The 25,472-nt window shown below is 34.5% G+C and overlaps 1 protein-coding gene across 1 annotated transcript; it reads left to right on the top strand.

The window, feature by feature from the left end:
• The first annotated feature begins 5,213 nt into the window (after positions 1-5,213).
• Positions 5,214-13,559, top strand: LOC128223691 (protein draper-like). Its single transcript, XM_052933044.1, has 6 exons — positions 5,214-5,331; positions 8,795-9,400; positions 9,870-10,475; positions 12,146-12,263; positions 12,790-12,917; positions 13,123-13,559. The coding sequence occupies exons 2-6, from the start codon at positions 8,842-8,844 to the stop codon at positions 13,557-13,559; spliced, it is 1,848 nt and encodes a 615-aa protein (XP_052789004.1). The 5' UTR covers positions 5,214-5,331; positions 8,795-8,841.
• Positions 13,560-25,472: the final 11,913 nt, after the last annotated feature.

Here is a 25,472-nt window from a genome sequence, read left to right as displayed (position 1 = left end):
CTTAACTTTTGGTTCAATATGATTGATAAAATATGAATGCAATATATATTGTGCTCTTTCCTTTTTGTTCTATATTTTTATAGAAATATTGTTGGCCGGGGGTTTGGTGTCGCAGTCTGTTCGTCAATGTAAGTGACTCAAACAAAGTCTTAAGTGTACAGATCATTCTGAAACATGGTAAACATGATTACCATGGAGTTTACTTATCATAGAAAATTTCGTGGGCTTCGGCTGAGGTGTTCAAACGCAATGTGCCTTTAAATTTTAACTTCAGAAGTATACATTATTATGTATTAGTTGCGCGAGCGATTGCTTCACTTTCCAACGTATGGCTCTGAAATTTTGCTTTACAATATAATGAGGTAAACCGTACGTAATATAGATTTGATAGCTCCGACAATTTCGCTTAAAAGCGATACACTCTTCAACCTTTTACTTACCTGAGAGTAAAGTATCTGGAGCAAATACACGGCTAAAGATTGCTTATCATGAAATTTATTTTGAATCTGACCGCAAATTTTCGGTGTTAGGTTTGTTTTTGAGGAATGTTTTAAGGGCAAAAAATGACAATATTGGGTAGAAATTGTATATCATTCAAAGAAATAAACGTGCCGTAAACGTCTAGATTTTGTTTGTACATATGCATACTTGGTACGGTAATTACCTGACATATGGGTGACACGATTTTTACACTTGGATACTTGTTATACAGCCAATCAAACATTAAAGATACATATCACAAATAAAACTTTTTCCATCTGTTTCCGATCAATAACAGAAAAAATACTTGAGCCAAAAAAACTCAAACGCAGGTTTATCCATGTGCAGCAGATGACGCCTGTCAATTTGGAGTCATACGGTCAAATGTTTAGGTCGCGGTGACATTGATCTGAAAAACAGTTTCCAAAGAACGCTTCGGCCCATTAAACTCAAATTCTCCGTTACCTTAAGCATATGAACGGAATCACGGTTATACCTGATAGAAAGTAATGTATATGAGGGTATTACTATTGTAGAATGTAGTTAATTATGAAATTTAGTTAAACAATTTAATGATTATTTATCTGATGTTATTTACCTTGGAAACATACATATTTAGTGTCATACTAACACTTCAGGGTGAAACGCCAGGGTATTTGCAGTATAATGATAACTACGAGTATAACTTGCCAACACAAAATATATCAAGTGTTAACATTTCAATTCAGGTTTTATTTACAAAAGACATATTTCTTAATAGTCAACAGAAACAAACACACATTGCCATAAAATACTAAAGACTTTCCTAAAGGATCGAATTAAGAGTACAAAATGTACTATATAAATCACTAATCAAACAGTTTCGTATGTAGATTGCGGTGTGAAGTAGAAATAGACCAGCTGTGTTTGAAGCGCTTCCAGGACATATGCCAAAAAGTGATATTACTATCAAAACTTCGGAATTCTATATTTAATTTACTTCGTATACCCACGAGCCAGCTGTCCGCCGGTGCACGAGTATACCAATGACCGATGTAATTCAAGTGCCCGCTGTTTGCCGCTGTTGGTTTTGAAGTACCGACTCAGTCCCGGTTCCCTCGTAGATCAACGACAAATGTGGTCAAAAGCCGGCCGTCTTCCGTTGCCCTCGTAAACCAACGACCGATGTCGTAACATGACGACTGTCTTCCAGTTCCTTCCTACATCAACGACCGATGTCATAAAGTACCGGCTGTCTGTCGGTTCCCTCGTACACCGACGACGGATATCGTCAAATGCCGGCTCTCGGCAGGTAACCTCTTATATCAACGACCGATGTAGTCAAGTACTGATCGTCTGCCGCTGCCCTCCTTTACAGACGACCGATGTTCGTCAAGGGCCGCCCGTCTGCCGGTTCCCTCGTATATCAACAACCGATGTCGTCAAGTGTCCACTGACTACCTGTTCCTTGGCATACAGACGACATATGTTATTGAGTGCTGGCCCCCAGACTGTGCCCTCGTATACCAACGATTGATATCGTCAAATGTCGGTTGTCTGCCGTTGCCATTGTGTATCAACGTCCGATGTCGTGAAGTACCGGTGTCCGTCGAATACCAACGTTAGATATGGTCAAAGTTCGGCCTTCTGTTGGTGCCCTTATTTACCAACAACCGTTGTCGTGTTATGACGCCCCCCTGCTGGTGCTGTCGTATACTATAATCCAATGAGGTCAAGTGCCGGCCGTCTGCCGGTACCGTCGTATACCAGCGACAGATGTCTTCGATTGTCAGTCTGCTTCCGGTTCCTTTGTATTCTAGAAACCGATGTTGTTAAGTGCGGGTCGTAATCCAGTGACATCTTTTATCAACGACCGATGTCGTTTAGTATCGGCCGTTTGCCAGTGCCCAAGTATTCCAACTAATGATGTCGTCTAGTGCCTTCAGTCAGCCGGTGCCCTAGTATACCACCGATCGATGTCGTCAAGTGCCATCAAGCCGTAGATGGTCTGGTATACCTACGATTGATGTCGTTAAATCCCGGCTGATTTTCGGTGCCCTCGTATACGAACGACCAAAATCGCCAAATACCGGCCGTCTTCCGATGCCTTCGTATACCAGCGACCGATGTCGTCATGTGTCGGCAATCTGACGGTGCCCTAGTTTACCATTATCCTATGACGCCAAGTTCCAGACTTCTGCCGGTTCTCTTGTATACAAAAAATATAGTTAAGTGCGGGACGTCACTCGTTGCCCTCTTATATCAACGACCGATGTCGTCAAGTTTCCGCCGTCTGCCAATGCCCTAGTATTTCAACGACTGATATGGTCACGTGCCGTCCGTCTGTAATTGCCCTCGTTTAAGAATGACCGATGTCGTCAAGTGCCGGTCGTCTACCAGTTTCCTCCTATACAAATGACAGATGTCGTTAAGAAAAGGCCGACTTCTGGTTCCTAGTTTTACAACGAACGAGGTCGTCGAGTGCCGGCCGTCTGCCGACGCCGTCGTTTAACAAAGACCGATCTAGTCAAGTGCCGGCCGTCTGCCTGTTCCCTCGTATACAACGACAGATGTCGTCAAGTGTCCATCGTCTGTAAGTGCCTTCGTAAACAAAAGACCGATATCGAAGAGTGTCGGTCATCTGCCGTAGCCTTTGTTTATCAAATGCCGTCTGTTAACCGGTTCCAACGTATTTAAAGGACCGATGTTGTAAATTGCCGGTCGTATGCCGGTGCACTCGTAAACCCACGACCAATGTCTTCAAGTGTTGATCGTCTATCGCTACCCTCGTATATCAACGACCGATGTCCTAAAGTGCCGGCTGCCTGCGGGTGCCCTCGTATACCAACGACCGTATAAGTCAAGTGCCGGGCGTATGCCGATTTGTATACAAACGCCATATGCTGGGACTTGTGGGTCGTTTGCCGGTGCCCACGTATACCACGTATACCAATGATCTAGTACCTATGCGCGGTTACTCGATATGGCCTTGGTAGCATCGGCGTTGTCAACGGGCATGTCTCGGTGTAAACCGGACGTTGCTCTAATAACAATGGCGTCCCGCTCGATGTGCGTGCTCGTCCCGATGTCTACGTGCCACACGTCTTACCCAATCCAGAACAGCTAAAACATATGACAGATATTACTTACTCTATTTTATTTGGCCACCATGGACTACTTTCATCCCAACATTTTTTGTTTCGTAAATAACATAAGCATATACTTTGTACATACCACTTTATTTGTCAGTACAATATAACATACCACGTCCATGTAACGCTATAAAATTATTTTCGTTGCCTACGACACCACAATTATATGCCTTATGAGTATAACCGTGGGAAAGCTTGAAAAAGCAAAACAACTACCACTTTATTCAAAACAAATACAATATAAGATTGTATTTTATGCTTCTTCCTCGCTAATATAATGTTATCAACAACTGTTATATTAAAGCAACAATTCACTTTTAAACCCAAACAAAAACTTTCAACATTGACCAATAAGTGCTTAACAGGACATAATCACAGCGTGTTACATAAGAGGCCCGTCAAGCTAGAAACATAGATCTTTTTAGTATTACAAGATTAGCGATACATTTAACATCGTCAAAACTTTAGTCAAATGAAAATGAAAATGCTTAAAATTATTAGTACAACAAAATGATGAACAAACATTTATAAAACAATACTCCTTTATCAACAGCAACTATATCAACTATAACAATCTACCAAATTGATCCTTAATTAACATAACGTTTATTTTGCTGAATCTGCCCAAACGAGGCCCTGCAGTATATTATACGAAAATATAATAATAGAGTTGTTTTATCCGTGACACTGTGGTTATGCCATTTTAGAGTGACACCTTTTGTTTCTCTTTTTTGCATTAATAATGGTGATAATTCACCAGTGAACTTCTGTCGATTATCGAATATGCCTTGTTTATACGATTAATTATTCAGTGGACATTGCAAGTAAATTGAAATATATGAAGCAAGACGAATAATGTATAAAACTATTTTATTATTATACTACTTAATGTATAACTGTATTAAGGATGGTATATTTTAAATCTAATGAACGCAATGTTTAAGGTAAAGGGATCATCTTGAACACAGTGAGGGTTAATAAAAATATATGTATAATGAATATATATAATATATGATTTTATTTCACGGTTTATACGGTTTGTTATTGTCACAAAATGTTTCAAGGCTGAAGGGGTTAATCCTGAACGATCAAAGCATTTAATACCATTGAAATCGTTTATATCGAATGATAATGTCTTCGTTTTTTTTCAACTACTACTACTACTACTACTACTACTACTACTACTACTACTACTACTACTACTACTACTATTACTACTACTACTACTACCACTACTACTATAATAAAAAAAAAATTCTATAAAAAATTAAAAATAATAATAATAATAATAATAATAATAATAATAATAATAATGAGATAATTATAATTATAATAATGATTATTATGATAATAATAATAAAATAATAATAATAATAATAATAATAATAATAATAATAATAATAATAATAATAATAATAATGAGATAAAAATAATAATGATAATAATAATAATGATAATAAATAAAGTAATGCAGCGGATATTGGAGGTTGATTCATATTGTAAACTAGTATTTACGACGGTGTATAAACATCATATGTATCGAATGATAACGATCTTTCTGTTCAAACACATACGTTTATTTCCTGTATTACAGTTGTGGATGAATGTTTTCAAAGAGACCGGGCCTTATGTTTTAATGGCAAGTGCATCTCCACTAGTGGGTTGTGTGACGGAGCTAGGAACTGTGTACATGTTGAAGATGAGTTCGATAGGACCTGCAGTAAGTCGTGCTTGTATCGCATCTACTGTTTCTTCATAGACAAAAATAGTGCAAAAATGATTACAAAGCTAAAATAAAGCAACACAAATTCTAATGAAATATACATAATAATATATGATACCATGATTACTATAGAACTTACTGTAGTATATGCGACGGAATATACGGTGGTTAATGGTCGCAAATATTTAGAGTAGAAAATGTAACCTTAATACATTTAATATTTACCTATATCCTCGCTGACTAAGATACACATTATACTTTCTTGTTAAGATGTGGCAACAGAAACAATTAGAATACAACTTGTAGCTATTAGAAAAAGCTGAATTTATTTGACCCTCATGTTAAACGGATTAATGGATTCATGTAATAAAGGATACCGAGACAAAACTAATGAACAACTTTATTATTATCATATTAGTTATTGGTATAAATTAACCCCGCCCCTTAGAGAGATATTATTTTTCTTTGTAGAAGAGCACCAATTCGTTATCATTGAATCCCTTGTAGCGTATTCAAAAACATCAAGATGATGTATGATTTAAATAGTTTATAATAATTTTTATATACACGTATTAACAAATATCATTACTACAATTCCTGATCATAACGATAATATGGATATTATTGATAAAGCTCTTACCGTGCAAGTAATAGCGTGCGGGTAAATTATAACATTATTAACTTATACGAATGCTACTTTTTAGACCATTTCCATGATGATATGATACTGTTAATACACAACAGTAGCTTGGGACACTACCCATATCATTGAAATAATACAACTCGCTCTTCGCGTTTAACAACACGTGTTGTCGGTGCAGCAGCCTTTACTTAGAACATTATTAATAAAAATAATACTATATATTATTATTATAAATTATATAACAATATATTATTAAGTGTATCAAATAACCTTTATCGTATAAAAATATAATAAGCATGTTATGTTGGCTGGAAAACAAGTGCTGTCCATAAAAAATACATTATGGTTCTTGCCATAGCTTCTCTTAACATCAGAAACAAAGCTTCACATAAAAAAGCTTATCTCAAGTGGCCAAAATACATACGTACATTTTATTTAAAAATAAAGTTGAAGAAAACGCATTATTAAAGTATAAAAGAAGTAGATACAACCCAAATTATAGGTCGACTTATATAATTAGCTTATCTGGATCCTGTTATAAGGGGCTATAGAAGTTTCGAGATATTTAGGCATGAAGTTTAAACAGATGAAGATATCAATATAAGGGAATAAATTGTTTAACTTGCTCCAAGAACTGTCATGATTCTACATTTGTTGAAAAGATGTTCCATTGTTTCTTTATATTCAAGATGGAGCTGATACAAGTAATGTTTATCTCTGTTTGTTTATTAATATTAATATTATCTAAACTGGAACGGAGTGTGATAAATTTATTTATAATAGGTACAATCTTCTTCAACCTTAGTTTTACCAGGTATACTGGTTTTCAGCTGGTAGTTTTATAGATCTGTAATAAAGATATGTTGAACAAATATGATAATATATCCATCGCATCTATCATAGTATACTGTTTATTTTTCATTTACGTTGATCTATGACGTAATCCATGGTACAGTTTTTGTTGAGCTAGTCGTATGATTATTGTGTTGCTTCTGTTCACACCATGATACAATACATTTGCTAATATTATATTCAACCGAATGCAAATCATTGCAGCGTAATCACGAGGATTTTTCCAACTTAACTCCCCCGATTGAAGAAACATGTATTTGATAATGTGAAAGTCATGTTTCTATATAAATCAGCAGTGTATTGGCATTAACCGACTCATCAACCTCATGGTTTGATATTTACAGATTAAACTGAATTAATAATGTTTTTTTTCTCAAGAAAATGTACACCTGTGTGTATTTCATTCTGTATAATTGTAAAGGTATATTTATATGAGCATACGAAAAAATGCGGCCAATCTTTATGTTTAAACTTCATTAATATAATGCATCATGATTAAAGATGAGTACAATATTCTGCAGCTGTATTTTTATTGTTAGAAAATGGCTAGCGACAACAAAAAGTAATAGTCAAACAATTGTAATATAGAACATCATCGGTTCAATGATCATACAATCAGAGTGTATAATTGAAATAGCAAATGACGTCAATACCTTTAGCGTGTAATACAATATGAGTATCAAGTATTCTCAAAGAAAAAGACTAGGCGTAATTAAATATTTAGGTATTACACTGAATATTTTGTTTTGTATAATAATTTGTCATAAACAAATTAGACGTATTATCAAGCATCCGTTTATTTTTAGCAGCAGTTTAATTTAAAAACACACAATTATTTTGTTGAATACATATTGCGTTATTGTTATTCCCCAACACAGTGTTTTTATCATAATATCATAATAAATGAGGCGACCCGGGTTCGTAGCCTTAAAACTTGCATGTGCATGTGTGTCATCACTACAGAAACAAGCCGAGTAGCTTTAAAGCTAACACATTCATGCATTATCGCTTCTGGAACAAACCGAGTAACCGTGTACATGTGTTATCATTTCTAAAACAAGCCGAGTAGCCTTAAAGCATGCACGTATATGCGTATATGCGTGTCATCACTACAGAAACAAGCCGAGTAGCTTTAAAGCTAACACATCCATGCATTATCACTTCTGGAACAAACCGAGTAACCGTGTACATGTGTTATCATTTCTAAAACATGCCGAGTAGCCTTAAAGCATGCAAGTATATGCGTATATGCGTGTCATCACTACAGAAACAAGCGTGTAGAATGCGTGTCATCACTTCAGGAACCATCCCAGTTGCCTTAAAGCTAGCGTGTCATTACTACAAGAACAAGCCACCTTAAAGCTAAAACGTGAATGAATGTCATCACTGCAGGAACAAGCCCAGCAGCCTAAAAGCTAGCACGTTGATGTCTGTCATTCAAACGTACTCCTCATTACAAAAAATTAATTCAATTATTCATATGAACAATAATAATACAATAGGTTTGATTGTGAGACACGACATGTATAAAATTATCACAAGTTATAATAAGTATTTTACACATTAAATTTGTATTGAATATTATTAAAGTAAATTAAGGATAGACAAACAATCGTTCAGCAAAATACGTTTGTTCTTTTTATCACGAACAGAGACATGCCACATGACCAACATATACATTGTAAGCAATTGTATTGTAGGAAACAAGATATATATGTATATAAAAATGGAGTAAAATTCTAAACGTTAGCCTTTACTAAGTGAAATTTATTACAAAACATTATTAACAATGTAATGACGACGTTCGAGTCCTTTAGAAATACATTAACAAACATTATAGAATTGAATAGCATTCAGGAAATTCCGAAGTAAACAATGTTTTCTTTCATCATTTGTACAGTTAACACATTCTTTCTTAATATATTTTGATCAATTAGAATATTGTAAAACTGTTTCCCTTTGCAGATCTCAAAAACCAATGTGAATCGAATCGTTCTATATTACACGGCTGCATGGGTCAATGTAAACCTGGTTATTTTGGCGATTTTTGCGAGAAAAAATGTTCAGAAAAGTGTTTGAATGTAATATGTGATAAATCAAGTGGAATTTGTTACGAGTGTGCATCTGGTTATACTGGCGAGTATTGCAATAAAACATGTTCAAAAGAATGTTTGAATGGAAGATGTAATCAATCAAGCGGACTTTGCAATGACTGTACACGAACGTATTTAGAAAGTTGTTCTCAAGAATGTGGCGAGGGATGTCGAGAAATAAACGGTTTCCCACAATGTGACAGGCAAAGTGGCAAATGCTTGAATGGCTGTAAGTTTTATCACTACGGATTCTACTGCAACAATACGTGTAAAAACTGCAAACGAAATTCCTCAAATAGTCCATGTGATATCAACGGTGTATGTCAGTTTGGATGTGAGAACGATTATTGGGACAAGAAGTGCAACTCTAAATGCAGTGTCAACTGTCAAGGTGATGAACATGGAAAAAGGTGCAATTCATCCACAGGGGAGTGTATAAACGGCTGTACTCGTGGATGGAGTGGTAAATTCTGTCGGGGTAAGATTAATGTTCAAAATAATAACCGCCATTCAAATTAAAGATGAAGGGTTAGCGTTGATACTACATGTTTTATCAGATGGCTTATATACAACTGATATGATAATGTACCGTTATGTTTATCGAAGCATTCTTTTCATTACGAACAGAGACATGCCACATGACCAACATGTATATTGTATGCAATTATATTGCAGGAAGCAAGATATATATGTATATAAAAAAGGAGTTAAATTCTAAACATTAGCCTTTACTCAGTGAAATTTATTACAAAACGTTATTAACAATGTTATGATGACGTTCGAATCCTTTAAAAATACATTTACATTTTACAAACATTATAGAATGGAATAGTATTTAGGAAAGTCCGAAGTAAACAATGTTTTCTTTCATCATTTGTATAGTAAACACATTCTTTCTTAATATATTTTGATCAATTAGAATATTGTAAAACTGTTTCCTTTTGCAGATCTCAAACACCAATGTGAATCGAATCGTTATGTAATACATGGCTGCTTGGGACAATGTACACCTGGTTATTTTGGCAATTTTTGCGAGAAAAATTGTTCAGAAAAGTGTTTGAATGTAATATGTGATAAATCAAGTGGAATTTGTAACGAGTGTGTATCTGGCTATACTGGTGGGTATTGCAATAAAACATGTTCAAAAGAATGTTTGAATGGAAGATGTAATCAATCAAGCGGACTTTGCAATAACTGTACTCGAGGGTATTTAGAAAGTTGTTCACAAGAATGTGGCGTGGGATGTCGAGAAATAAACGGTTTCCCACAATGTGACAGGCAAAGTGGCAAATGCTTGAATGGCTGTAAGTTTTATCACTACGGATTCTACTGCAACAATACATGTAAAAACTGCAAACAAAATTCCTCAAATAGTCCATGTGATATCAACGGTGTATGTCAGTTTGGATGTGAGAACGATTATTGGGACAAGAAGTGCAACTCTAAATGCAGTGCAAACTGTCAAGGTGACGAAAATGGAAAAGGTTGCAATTCATACACAGGGGAGTGTATAAACGGCTGTACTCGTGGATGGAGTGGTAAATTCTGTGGGGGTAAGATTAATGTTCAAAATAACAACCGCCATTAACATTAAAGATGAAGGGTAAGCGTTGATACTATATCTTTTATCAGATGGCTGATATACAACTGATATGATAATGTACCGATATGTTTATCGAAGCATTTAAGCGAAGTGCTTTAATATTACACATGGCACCAACATACGTATCATAATTATTTATATGTGTTTATTTAAACTGTCCAAAAAACTACCAGGCCCAGTCCTAACGAAATATCTTAAGCGTAACTTAAGTATTTTAGCAAATTTAGCCAAACTTAAAGTTGGTATAACAAAATAAAAGTCTCTTATGTTTTTTCTAAAGATAATTTTATTTAAAAGAATTAGAACTTTTCTACTTTAAAAATATATGATAATGTGCAAAACACGATCATGTTTTGAAAGACTTATGCAATCCGACCCACACATAAGCTAGTTCTCTGTTAGCTCCATTAGTCTTAATCCTCATAAATTATTTGATATCTGGTGGCCCCATACGATATTGGTCCCAATTGAAGCTAGTACACTGTTAGGTCCATTAGTCTTAATCCTCATATTTGATGCCAGGTGGCCACATACGATATTGGTCTCAATTGAAGCTAGTTTTCTATAAACTCCAATAGTCTTAATCCTCATATATGATGCCAGGTGGCCCCATACAATATTGGTCCCAATTGAAGCTAGTTCACTGTTAGGTCCATTAGTCTTAATCCTCATATTTGATGCCAGGTGGCCCCATACGATATTGGTCTCAATTGAAGCTATTTCACTGTTAGGTCCATTAGTCTTAATCCTCATATTTGATATCTGGTGGCCCAATACGATATTGGTCCCAATTTAAGCTAGTTTTCTATAAGCTCCAATAGTCCTAATCCTCATATATGATGCCTGGTGGCCCCATACAATACTGGTCCCAATTGAAGCTAGTTCACTGTTAGGTCCATTAGTCTTAATCCTCATATTTGATGCCAGGTGACACCATACGATATTGGTCTCAACTGAAGCTAGTTCACTGTTAGGTCCAATAGTCTTAATCCTCATATTTGATGTCTGGTGGCCCCATACGATATTGGTCCCAATTGAAGCTAGTTCTCTGTTAGCTCCATTAATCTTAATACTCATATTTGATGCCTGGTGGCCCAATACGATATTGGTCTCAATTGAAGCTAGTTCACAGCTAGGTCCATTAGTCTTAATCCTCCTATTTGATGCCAGGTGGCCCCATACGATATTGGTCTCAATTGAAGATAGTTATCTGCTAGCTCGATTAGTCTTAATCCTCATATATGATGCCTGGTTGCCCCATTCGACATTGGCCTCAATTGAAAATAAATTTGCTTACTGATTACTTACATTTTGAATAAATGACATGAAGTACATCGTACATAAATGAATTACAGTTAGTATAGTAAACTGAAAAATGACGTATAATATCCTATTTTTGCAATCTTTGTTGGCTATTTTATTTTCGGTATGTTTTTATTTACATTTTCATTTTCTGTAAACAAGACCTCAAATAACTCAAAAATAATTTAAGGTCACCAGTTATTCATAAATCCCATATTTGTGGACCGGATATCTCGAGAAATCATTGCTTGTTTAAATTCAGGTTTTGGCTATTTCGTTTCACCAGCCATTTATATAATAACGCTACATTGTTTTTAGAATCGACCGATAAAGAAAACATCAGCTCCTTAAAGACAACCTCTATCGTTATACCAGTTATTGCCACTGTGGTTGTCGTTGTTGTCGGAATTATCTGCTACGTATGGGCTCGAAAAAGGTACAAATCGAGGGAAACGAATAAACAAATACATGCAATTTAACAAGATATTCTGAAGTATTCATAAGTGAAATACTTCATATACACTCGTTTAGATTGTAAGTGGGAGTCCGTTTTTTGATATTTAGTATTACACTCTGCTTATGAAGGATGATGATGGTATAATTAGATATGTATTAGAATGCACGAACATATTCTGAAATATTCATTAGTGACATCTTACAGATACACACGTTTGGATTTAAAAGGGGAGTCAGACCATTTTTTATATGTAACAGTATACTCTGCTTCTGCAGGAGAACAATTCTTAATGTTTGTATCGCTTTAAATAATATATATTTTGCGCTGGTTAAAAGAACATTATATCAAAAATCGCTTTACTTTGCGGTTTAAAAATCTAGAAGAGCTAAAATGAAACCGGAACATCATATTGCATGTTATTTGGTTCTACGTGTAGTTTGGTTAGTTTGCGTTTTTAACTATTTAACTATTTTGCAAACATGCTTCCCTTTGTTTGTATATGCAGGTGTATCCGTCAGCAGAATGAACGCATGGAACCTGGACAGGTATTACCAGTTGACGTTCCACCAATTCAACAACCTACCGGTCCGTGGGGACCGCAAAGTTCTTCCCTATATGCCGAGATCAACGAAGGTACATACTAATGTCATCAATTTACTCAAATTACCATTGAAAATAATAACAAAAAGATATAAAACAAAATGTTAATAAGTATGATTATCCCTCACAAATATTTGAATCTAGTTACGCTTGTCTTGTTACGAAATCGGAGATTAAGAATGAAGCTGACTACACTAAATTGGTTTAAGTGTTTTGCTTTTTTTTTCAATTAATATAGATACCATGGAACAATATCATTACATCTGTGAGCAAAACTCACCTGATCAATATGATGAAATCAACGTCACAGAATATGACCGTGATATCGGAGTGCCTTCAAAAGAATTCACGGACGACAGTAATTCCCCACAGAGCATCACGAATGTCAAGAATGAACTTGAAATTAGTGGTGAATCAATATCGAGGCGGAGCATCACACATTCTTATAGTGATCTGGATCATGCCTGTAAGACGGACAATATAAACGAACTTAATCCTCGACATAGCATCGCAGAATCTAATAACAGTATTGAACTACCAGCTGCTAGAGATAGCGAGAAGGGGGAAGAAATATTTGGTGATTTAGGACAATATCAAGTGGATTATATTCATGCTATTGCAAGGGAAATTTGTGATAATGAATTAGATCAACAAACTATAGAGTCTTCCCTATAAATGATTCATCGGGTTCTATACGGAGAAATATATTGTGATGATAATAGAAGCTTAAATATTACCCAACTGCTTTCTTAATCTAAACACGAAGCAAAAGTGGATGATTAAAGATGCACCAAAAGGCAATAGCAAACGACAAAGAGATAAACCGAAACAAAACGACACTTTTGTATAAAGCTTACGCATGATTCAATTTGGCTATTTGATTTTATATTGTTTAGTTAAGTCCCAGAAAGTGATATAAATGCTAATAGCACTGACTGTCACTCCATATACATGTTCTATATAACCCATATCTCGGCCAAAAGTAAGCTATTAGTATTGAGAATGAATAATTTAATGGCTATGTATACACGCGTATTCAAACTATCTTGCCTGTTAGAAGTATTAACGATATAAACTACTTTATAGCGTTTAAGCTGTAGGCTGCAGGATTTAATACTGCAAATCGAAATTAGGTATTGTCAGATCTTCTGTTTGACAAGATATGTTAAAACAATTAATGCGCCGGGGTTTGCATATTGGGATATAATATAAGGTTATGTGGTTTAAAAAAAGTGCGAAATAATATTAATATACCACTTTATATAAATTCCTTCAAAAATTCGCAACGTTTATGTGAATTCGATAGTAAGCCAAATAACCTAAAATAATTATAGTTGTGGACCCGAGAGATAAATATTGATAGTCAATTACGCTGAAAATGGAAATGTATTAATTAAAAGACTCTATTTTAATTTACCTACTTTACCTACAAATAGTCAAAATTTCCTTGGCCAATTTTTGTTTTCGTTTAATTTAGTTAACATTAGAAATTAACTTCGGAGATTAAAGCAATTATTATGTATATTTAACGTAGTACATATAGTTTTAATAGTAACTGTGATGTAACAAGCAAATTGAATTAATAATTCATTAACTTACGTTACCTTTTCTTAGGCAATAATGAGACTTATTGGTATCAGTTTGGAGTCACTGAAAATTTATTTTGGATTAGATGTTTGGGACTGTGAAAAGTTAATGTAAAAAAGTAAAATCACACCTGTCGCGCCTACAGCCTTTCAACGCTTTCAGCGCTTTTTGACATACATGATAGCAAATAAAACTCTACGTTACTGACATGTAATAATTACAATTAGCATAACGTAATATATATATCTGTATATAGAATATTATTTCTATGTGTTTACTTTGCTTAAAATGTTTATTGATTCAACTGTAAAATATGTAATATATCTTCATATTTTGTAAATAAATCTTTAAATATCTTGATTCTTTATTGTCCGGATAAGGAACGCATATTGCCCGAAATACACATACACTTACATATAGAATGATTAGTCAATAAGGACACGTTGTCGGTGCTTTTTCAGATCCCAGGGTAATCATGCTACTGTATCAGAGCGAAAATTTGTCAGGGCATTAGAGTTATGAAATAGGTTTATTTCACGTTTGCCACGCTTGAACACATGAATGTAAATACTACTCAATTGACAAACAATGCGAAGACATAGCAGACATTTATATCCTGTCTTTTGAATATGACACCGATGTAAGTGTGATGATAATTCGTAGAAAACAATTTTTATTGGATACACTTATGAAATATATTTAACGCATTAAGGACGACTGTGTGACAACCGTCAGCAAATCATAGTCACGTACACACAGGCGTGTCCTATTTACCTTTGAGATAAGTGGTTGACATGGACGGATATCCTGTCCGGTGTAGGAAAGAAGTTTCATGTACGTATCTTAGACATATAACTGTAAACCAATGAAAAATGAGTATATATTTTGGGGATTTTCGACCTATTTTATTTGTTCTTATTTCTGTTTAATCTTATTATAGACGAAAAAGGCGAAATATGTTTTTAAGTCATTATCAGAAATCAGCCAGCATGGTTTCAGACAAACAATAATTTATTTGAGTTAAACGCTTGCAAGATCCGATACAGTCCTTTCGATACCGCCATCGGACATATATTGGCATAGCAAATTCAAGGTTTAAAACTATGTCTTCTTATAGTCTAAAAATAGAGCAAAATTGTAAAAATCAGGAGCCTGCAGAAATTGAAATTCATTCAAAAACTTAATTAATCAAAAGCCACATGAACATTATCTCATATAAGTGTCGACTGTCGTCGTTATTCGTACCGACTTTGATCTTAAAAACATACTTTTTGTGTCAGAAAATAAATGCGCGGACGCCAAAGCCCGGCCCGGCTCAAAATAGCGGTGCACATATAGTTCGGATATTGTATTGAAGCATGTGTTCTTCTGCTTCATAAATATTAATCAATTTACATCACAGTGTAATCAGATGAATATTTTTACTAAGATATTTTAGTTAATCACAGTATAGCCTGTGCTCAAATGAGTATTGTAATGTCATTCTGCCGATCAGTTGGTCTTTTCGAGGAAGCATTTTAAGTTTACATAGCTTTTCGAGATTATAGTTAGAAATTAGGATGAGTAATACCATTACCGATCACACATTCTGCATTGATGCAAATTTGCTAAAAATCGAAAAGAAATGCTATTGTTTGAGATGACAGATAAAGTGAATCGTGACAAATAGTGTCAACTTAAGGACCATAATTCCAGAGCGAATACTAATTTGGTTGATTTTTGGGTGATATGGTTGTTGATCAGACTTGTTGAGATATACTTCCCTTATCCATTGTAGTCAGATTTGGTAAAGATTTGATAAACAAGTGCAAGTCAATGAGCAGAATTTTGTCAAATATTCATAGTTCAAAAACCATATCGTTGGCGTTTATAGTGCGATCGGGCTGTTGAATGATAATCACTCCGATAAGCAGTGTTACTAATTTTGATAAAAAAAGGATAGCTAAGGCCACTCCTTTTTATTTTGTGGTTTACAAGACATTTTGGAAAAATGTCCATCGAAAAAAAAGGAAACAAGTCACATAACATACTCTTAAAGAGTGAAAATCAGAGAACAACATAAACATTGAAAATTAATATCATTTACTTGACATTTTAAATTCTCAAACTGCTATTAATGCATGTTTAAAAACACTCAAAGTTTGAACGTTCTAATTAAACACACAGTTTAAATCTTACATACTGTACATAAAAAAACATCAAAGTAATTGAATATAAAACATGTTTACATGCATAAACTACACTTATTATCAAAGATACATTGAATATCACTCAGTAAGACATTTGTTTAGCTTTAAGGGTATGCAGTATTGCTAAAGCAAAAGTGAATGCAGAACACTTAAAAACTGACCAATATTAAATTGAAAAAAGAAATTTACGCATTAAAATACACAAAAATTGCACTGTATTAAAACAAGACATTACATTTTCTAAACGATGTTTCAGTTATTCCAATATTGGAAAAAAGTCAATAAAGTGAAATAATTACCAATTTTGTAAATTAAATTAATATTTTTAGAAGAAGTTTGAGCTTTAATTATGTAAAATCAATTCCTGATAAACAAGAAGCCAAACTAGACCTACATTTGAGGTTTAATAAACCTTACCATGCGGGGTCCTAGTTGTGTGTATCCCGCTGCATGCTAAGTCTGGATATTTTCGGACCGGGACATTTTCCATGGAATGTTCACCAAAACCATTTAAAATTCAAATCATGCAGCAAATTACCACATCAGTACATAAAAATCACATAGCAAAATAAATCTAGCACTCAACTTTATGCACCAATGATAGTTAACTGACAGAGAAATCCATAATTATGTATCGGATATTTTCATCTTCTCCCAACTCCGCTATTTTGTGTATACATGCGTTCACAGGGCTTCTATACCTGCTTGTTTATTTTTCATTTTAAAGAGTATTCCTTGGTTACAACAACAAATCTCATTTAAAGTGAAATATCAAGTTCATTACAAATTGAAATGGACTTATTAAAGATAGTTTTCCGTGTTGTTTTATCTGAATGCACAGTAACAACTCCCGGCATTAGTAAATGTCATTGACACATGTGTTCAACTCTTTCATTGTGTTTACTCTACTTTTAACCCAAACATGAATACACATGTAATCTAGAATAAACACAACCCTAAATTGACTCAATGACAAGTATTTCAAAACCATTCCATGATTTAAAATCCATAAACACCACCGACCGAACTTGTAAAAACTAGGTCACCGGTGTCAATTTAGAAATTTTACTTTCGATTTCACCACTCACACTTAGTGCACTGTTATTTGATACTTAACCATAAAATGTTATAAAATGTTTTTCTAACACATACTATACAGATATTTGTATCTACTAATTTGATGGCAGCCGCTGACACTTTTATTTTTGATCTATAAACAACACCTGACCTAAATTGGCGGGGAAAAACAACAATCACGTGACAGTTATTGTTTGTGTCGGCTGTTAAATTTGCCAATGTTTATTGTTTTTGTTATTTTAACATCTCCTGCATATCTTGATAAATTATTTCATACAAAGAATGACTGCTATAGTCACTTCCTCCATTGCCAACGGCGCTACCATAACAATTGACTGGCTCACATGCTACCTCTATAAATTGGCGAATACGGCTACGGAACAACAAACCAGTCGAGATCTACTGCATACTCTTATCTGTTCGTTTTTCTTTTGTTTCGCACCAAAATCAATACGGTCGGGAAATAATTTTAAAAAATAAATTGAAATTCATTTTTTAATTTGTTAGCACTTTTCTGAAAATTACACCCGCCGGTTTTGTAAACCAATTTATATAAAAGTAGTGGCCTAATGTGTTGTACAAATATTGTCGGACATAAACATGTTACGTCGGACAATATGATCACTATTAGTTATGTTATTCATATGCGGGGCTCTAGCAGTTAATAAAACACCCCGATGTCTGTTTGACTATGAGGGATCTATGCCAAAAGCAGGATGAAAGGAGATTAAACGCCTGATGTGTCAAAATTCATATTCTTTTTGATGCATTTCCTTCTGTTTCGATGCAAAAAAAGACGAGCAAGAATAAGTTATATAAAATCTGAAGAACAATGCAAAAGTATGAAGTTAAATCATCTCAAGACTGATTTGACGACTCATATTGATATGAAAAAAACTACTAGGGATGTAAACGAATATTCGAACATCAAACTACAGAAACAAGCTCCTTTATCCATACTTGAGAACCCTTGCTTTATATTCAATTATTATAGAAGATTCCATGCTATCGGGTTCACCCGCGTTGTTTCAACTGATTGATGCCACGGTTGGCTCCATCGTCCATGTAATAAAATGAATACCATGTTTTAAAATTGCCCCTTACACTTAAGCACACAGTTTTCCATGGATAATATCAAATATTGATTTGTGGTGATTCAGGTCAATGTTCAAATTTGGGTTGATGTATTCATTGTAAAAGAGCACAACGATGATTAAAACGTAAAACATAATTGGTAGGAATTTAACCACGCATAAATAAGTAAATAACCTTTGACTGTTGTAAGGAAGTTTATTTCAGAAACCAAAAGTATACGGTACATAGAAACTGCCTGTTTCATTTTAAGCACCTAAACCAAATGTCTGAACCTGCGGTTCCTCTCGTACTGAGCAGGATAAAAAATATTAACAATTATAGATTTCAAACAAAGAAGGAATATCCATTTATACACTCAGAAAGAAACCGCGACATGACAAGGAATGTAATGTCCTATTGTTGATTAATAGATATGTTTCACATGCTCTTGCAGCTATCAAGAACAATGACATACAATTAGAACGAAATCAACTGTAATTATCATATCGGCGAAACACAATGATTCTATGGTTTTTAGAATATTTGTTAATTATTGAAAGGGAAAATATTGTATATCAGTAGATATCAAAAATATTTGTTTTCAAATGGAATACATTTGAAAAAATTAAATCAAAAATCAATCGGTTCATTCACTTAGAGAACCCACTTTCGTGTTTGTACTGATTACTTTTTAAGTAGTCTGATGTATTATAAAACAACAGCATACCAAGTAATACCATTATGGTTTAAAACATCTTAACGTGCATGTAGTCACACACAGATAAAACAAATTGAACTGTTGGCATGTATGAAATATGGGCAGTGTTCTTGCATAAACAGTTGAATTTTGTGTGCTATCAATATGTATTTTAGAAGCTGGTAATGTTTGTCTCTATACTTAGTATTAAAAGCACAGGTACTCTTGCTTAGTTGCTAAGTATTGCTGATTACTTCCTTGGAAATTTGTACTGAAATAAGTATGACTTAAAGTATCACATCCCTGGACATTTTTTATGGTATATCTTAGATTAAGGATCCGTGATTTTTGTCACTGGCTTTTGATATACCTTTCCTCTTTCAGGACTCTGACCTCCTTGTTTTTAAAAGAGAGAGAGAAGGGTGATAACCCTTGCCCGTTTGATGAGGCGGGATATCCTCGTGTTCAGTAGAGAGGGGACCTGGGTCGAGCGAACCGCTTCCAGACAACTAAACTTGTGGTCATATGGTTATTTAGGTGCTGGTGACAGGAAGGTAATTCCCTTATGTTGTGTATAGAGAGTCTAGGAAACCTCCCGGATCCATATGGACAAAACACATGCTTTGTGCCAAGAAGGGTTCAGTAGATGAACACAACGATTCTCCATGTATTTTTAAAATATTAAAATATCATAATTATAAAAACATAATAACCATGTCATTTTTTAATACTTTTGTGAATGAAAGTTTATTCAATAAAAGGCTCAATTCTGATACAGCCCATTTCTTAAGTATACAATAGATGATTTATGCAATAAACCTTTTCCCCACAAAGAACAGGTAAATAACTGATATAAAACCATAAGTTCCCACAGTTTGTTGAATTTTTCTTGATCAAAGGAATGTGCAAATGGAAGATGTAATAGATTAAGTGGACTTTGTAAGGACTGTACACGAACGTATTTAGAAAACTGTTCATTACAATGTAGCCAAGGGTGTCGAGAAAAAGACAGGTTCTCGCAGTGTGAAAGACAAAGTGGCAAATGCTTGAATGGATGTTTTTTTTAAATCACTACGGAAACTATTGCAACGTTTCATGCAGAAACTGCAAAAGAAATTCCTCACTTGTGCTATGGGATAATAACGTGTATGTTTGTATGGATGTGAGAACGGTTATTGGGACAAGAAGTGCAACTCTAAATGCAGTACCAACTGTGAAGGTGACGCATATGGACAAAGGTGTAATTCATCCACAGGGGAGTGTATAAACGGCTGTACTCGTGTTGGAGTGGTATATTCTGTGAGGGTAAGATTTATGTTGAAAAGTGTCAACATTTACAAGTTCATTTAAAGATGAACAACGCATTTGAAAAGGTGTTTTGTGCACGAAAAAAGTCAAAATTTTATATATGTCCAACGGTTTTAGATAGCACTGAAGTAATAATGTAAGGTTATCGAAGTGCATCAAATTTTATTTCATGATTGTTACATTTCTTAATTTTGAAGAGTATTCAAATGTGTCAAATCAAGATTACCAGGCCAAATTTCTACGAGAGATATAAAGCTTGGCAGTATGAAATATAAGCTTATTTTTTATTGAACTCAATTACGTTCATCAAGTTGTGTTGAAAAAAAATAAAATAAACAAAATGTTTATGATAAATATCAATGTTTAATTTCATTTAAAGATCTTGGTACTTTTCGGAATGAAAATAGTGCGCTTGTTTTGATTATGTTAAAAATATCCGACCCTCTGTTAGCAAAATCAAGCTTTTTGTTAAATTCTGATTCCCAGTGGCCTTGTATTTTAATTAACAACAAATGACATCGTATAAAGAAAACTTACAGTTTATATATTTGCTCTTTAGTGTAACATAATGGAACTTAATGCACATATTTTGCCCTCTCTACTGGCCCAATTTTCATTTTTTTTCTATTCTAGATATTCTTTTTCTGTTGACAAAATCCATTACAATAAAATTTAGGGTTTGTTTATTTAGGATGTTCAGTCATTTATATTTTATTATGCTCCCGAAGGTGGGCATATCAAAATCGCACCGTCCGTCCGTCTGTCCGCACACACGAACGGGTATATTGGGTACTTATTCAAATTCAGGTGTTGGTTATTTCGTTTTCACGGCCATTTATATTATAACAATCCATTCCTTTTTTTAGATTCGAGCATTTTGCAAACACCGACTACTGAATCGACCGATAAAGAAAACGTCAGCTCCTTAAAGACAACCTTTATCGTAATACCAATTATTGTCACTGTGATTGTCGTAGTCGTCGGGATTATCTGCTATTTTTGGTCTCGAAAAGGGTGAGAGAAGCGAAGTAGCGAATAAATGTATGTGCAACTAGGTATGTGTTGGAATTGACGAATATGTTCTTGAATATTTATAAGTGCTATCCTTCAGATGCACACGTTTAGGTTAAAGGTGCGCGTTAAAGAGTACGTTTTTGATATGTTACGGTATACTCTGTTACTACAGGATAGTATGACATGTTTTGATGTTTGCTTCTCTTTATAACAATAAAAAATCTAATAACCGCTGGTTAAAAGAGAACAGTCAAACACAGAGACTTTATTTTTTGAGGTTCCAAAATGGGACTTCAGAACATCATGTTGCAAGTTATTTGTTTGAACATTCTATTTGGTTTATTGTGCGTTTTGTGGGAAACCAATGCTATTTAGTCAATCATTGGATGACATTTGAAAAGGTTATATTATCCTTGATGTTGTTTAATTATGTAGGTTAAACCGTCAGCAGAATGAACGCATTGAGCCGCGCCGAGTATTTCATGCACCAAGGCAATAATCATCTAGATCTCGGAGACGGCAAAGTTTCGCCCTGTATGCCGACATCAACGAAGGTAAATATTCATGTAATCAGTTTATTTAATTTCACATTAGACACTCAAATATAAATATGCTTGTTTATTGCTCACATGAATTTAGATCTTAGTATATTCACGTTATAATAAACCGGATAATTAAACCATACTCATTTTAAATAATGTATTGCATATTTGTAATAGTAATATACCGTTTTCCATAATGCACGAATATATGTGAAAACTACGAATGTTATGATTCTATTTTCGTCATGCTGATTGCAGATAATTGTTTGTTAGGTGCAGTGTACTGAGCATGATTAACAGTTTGTTATTGTTTTCAATCATTTTAGAAACCATGGAACATTATCATTACATCTGCGAGCAAAACCCTCCAGATCACTATGATAAAATCAAAGATCGAAAACCATGTATCTGTCCTCCATGCGTTCGGGAGAGGGTGGACCCTATTTTAAATAGAAGTTCCTCGGGGTCTTTAATGGCGACTTCTGTCGAGCCTTATGCTACCGGTGGAAGTATAAGGAGAAGCAGTAGTCACAGCTACATAAGCAACAGTGAGTTAAAACCCCGAAGCAGCGTCACAACAAAAGACTGTGATAGTCGAATCTTGTCTACAAAGGAAATAACGGACGATAGTTATTCCCGACGGAGCATCATAAAGTTTGACGGCAAAAATGGACTTGACAGTACCGACGAATGTAAGCCCCGGCGGAGTGTCTCATATTCGGACGGTCATCTTGGTCATGTGTGTAAGACAAATAACAGGAACGGAGTTAATCCCCGACCTTGCGGTGCAAAACCTTAAAGCAGTATTGGACTTGTGTGCACTCACGAATATTTGGACCTTGAAAAACTTTATCAAAAAGCCAAGGCTGAAGATAAGCGAAAGTTAGCTGCTAAATATTTCGACGAGGGTGAAGAAGTTTTTGGTGACATAGGGCAATTTCAAGAGAATTATATTCATGCTATTAAGAGGGAAGAATGTGAAGAGCTGAATATTGAACTTGATCATCTAAATCTCGGACAGCATGTATAGTCTTCCGTAGTAATAGGTCAATCAGAACAAATTGAAGAAAGCTGTTTGGCAAATGATAAATACTTCATTTATGAACAGCAACCTGCTCAATCACAAAACGATGCAAAAATAGACGACCCAAAGGACACTGATAGGCGAAGTGATGCAATGAAACAAACTGATACCCTCTTAAAAAGACGATGCAGGTTTCATAATGGCAATTCACTTTTTAATATTCTTTATCCCCCCCCAAAGAAAGATATCTGTTAATAGTTCTTTATGTCGGTACAAGCCGTCTGTTTGTTACAACCGATGTCTTGGCCATACATTATATATTTTGAATGGGATTCCATTAAAACTGCAGATCAGTAGAGCATTATGGATGACTGTGTCGTACCAAAATTTCGAGTTGTCAACTAAAAAGATAAGGTTAAACTTTGAGGTCAAATCCCGTGAAAGGAATGACATAAAATTACGATTTGTATCTTGCCTGGGATTGCTTTTCAGGGGGTGGGGTCAAGATCAAGGTTACTGTATCTTAAACTACAAAAATAATTTACACCCAATAAAACCATATACCTAAAATAGAACCATGGTTTACGCCGAATTTTTTTACGCATTAACGTTTTCTTAACTCATAATACACAAGAAATAATTGGCTATAATTTCTGATTGCCAATATAAAGAACCTGGTTTCGGTGCATTGTGGCGTTTTTAGTTTTTATAGTTCTTCTGATACCGAATTGCAAATGCGCTGGATATCCGTATACATTTTGAGTTTTTATTAAAGTACATATAATGAGTAAATCCATGGCGAGCTTGGGTGATTAAACTATTAGGCAATTATATATGATAAAAGTCGTTAAGTTTTGACTTGAGATGTTACATACAAATGATAATAAGTACAATAAAACAATTCATTTAACCGTATTGAAGGTTAGTAAAATATACCCTACTTAATATATTAGTGTTCATTATTACAATATTTGTTAAGCTTGACTTTAATTTGTTTATATTGTTTAGCTGTTATCAAGATATAGGAAATGATATATTAGTTCTGGTATTTTTCTCTAAAACTGGAAAGGAATATTAAAGACTCTAATCATTGTTTTTATAAGAGATGTTGTTATCCTCAACCTTTTAAAGTTTGATGTATAAGTAGATCCGATTTGGTTCATGGTAGTAACGTGTACCTCATCATGGACTAAAGCGTGAAATATTGGCATGGCACACAATAATATCTGTTGAGCGCAGAATATATACTATCAATTTTTAGCAATTAGTAACATATACTATATGATGTTAGTATGCACGTTTATTTTATGAACGTAGAATAAATATGCAAAAGTTTGTGCACTTTTGATGAAGACGATTTGTTTCAAACGCTTTCTAAGTTAACAATGCATTTAGTTAGATCAGCTTACATTCATTCGTCTTAAACCAGATCTTGATATTATTTTTCAGTGCTTATTGACTTCAGTGGTACGTTTCAAACATATTGATGTCAAATAGTTACTTTTATTGCGTATGTTACTGTATATAGTAACATTTTAGGCCGAAAATGGGTCGATCCGTGCCGCTGGTGTGCTAATTATCCATAATCTTGAGGTGTGCCGAAAATCCACAATGAGACTACTTCCGGATAAACGCCCACCTGAACAGCTGACGGCAGATTTCGACGTACTAATCAACGCAAACATGGCCGGAGAAAGGTTGCTTGCATGGCAAGCCCCTGTTTTACGAGTTATTTAATTAAGAAATAATATCAATGTAAACGAAACCTTACCTTACAGTAAGCTTACAGAAACATATTTTGTACCATCATTTCCACTGCCATTTTCAGTATAAGTAAAATATGACTACCAGCAGTGTAATCAACGACCAAATGATACATAAACCAAGCAGTGGCGTTTTGCATCAAATGATCGTACCTCTCATTTATATTACTCCAAGTTCTACATTGACAGTTGTCAAGAATATGTCATCGACATATCTTAGTCATCCATTTTTTTTAGAACCGCTACTGTAAATAATACAATTTAAAATAGTATTCATTAGACGCCAACACGTGGTGGTGTGATTTTGATGATG

This window comes from Mya arenaria, chromosome 1 (genome assembly GCF_026914265.1).
Source record: "Mya arenaria isolate MELC-2E11 chromosome 1, ASM2691426v1".
Lineage (NCBI taxonomy): Eukaryota > Metazoa > Mollusca > Bivalvia > Myida > Myidae > Mya > Mya arenaria.
Note: the sequence above shows the minus strand (reverse complement) of the source record. Positions and strands in the feature narration are given on the sequence as shown.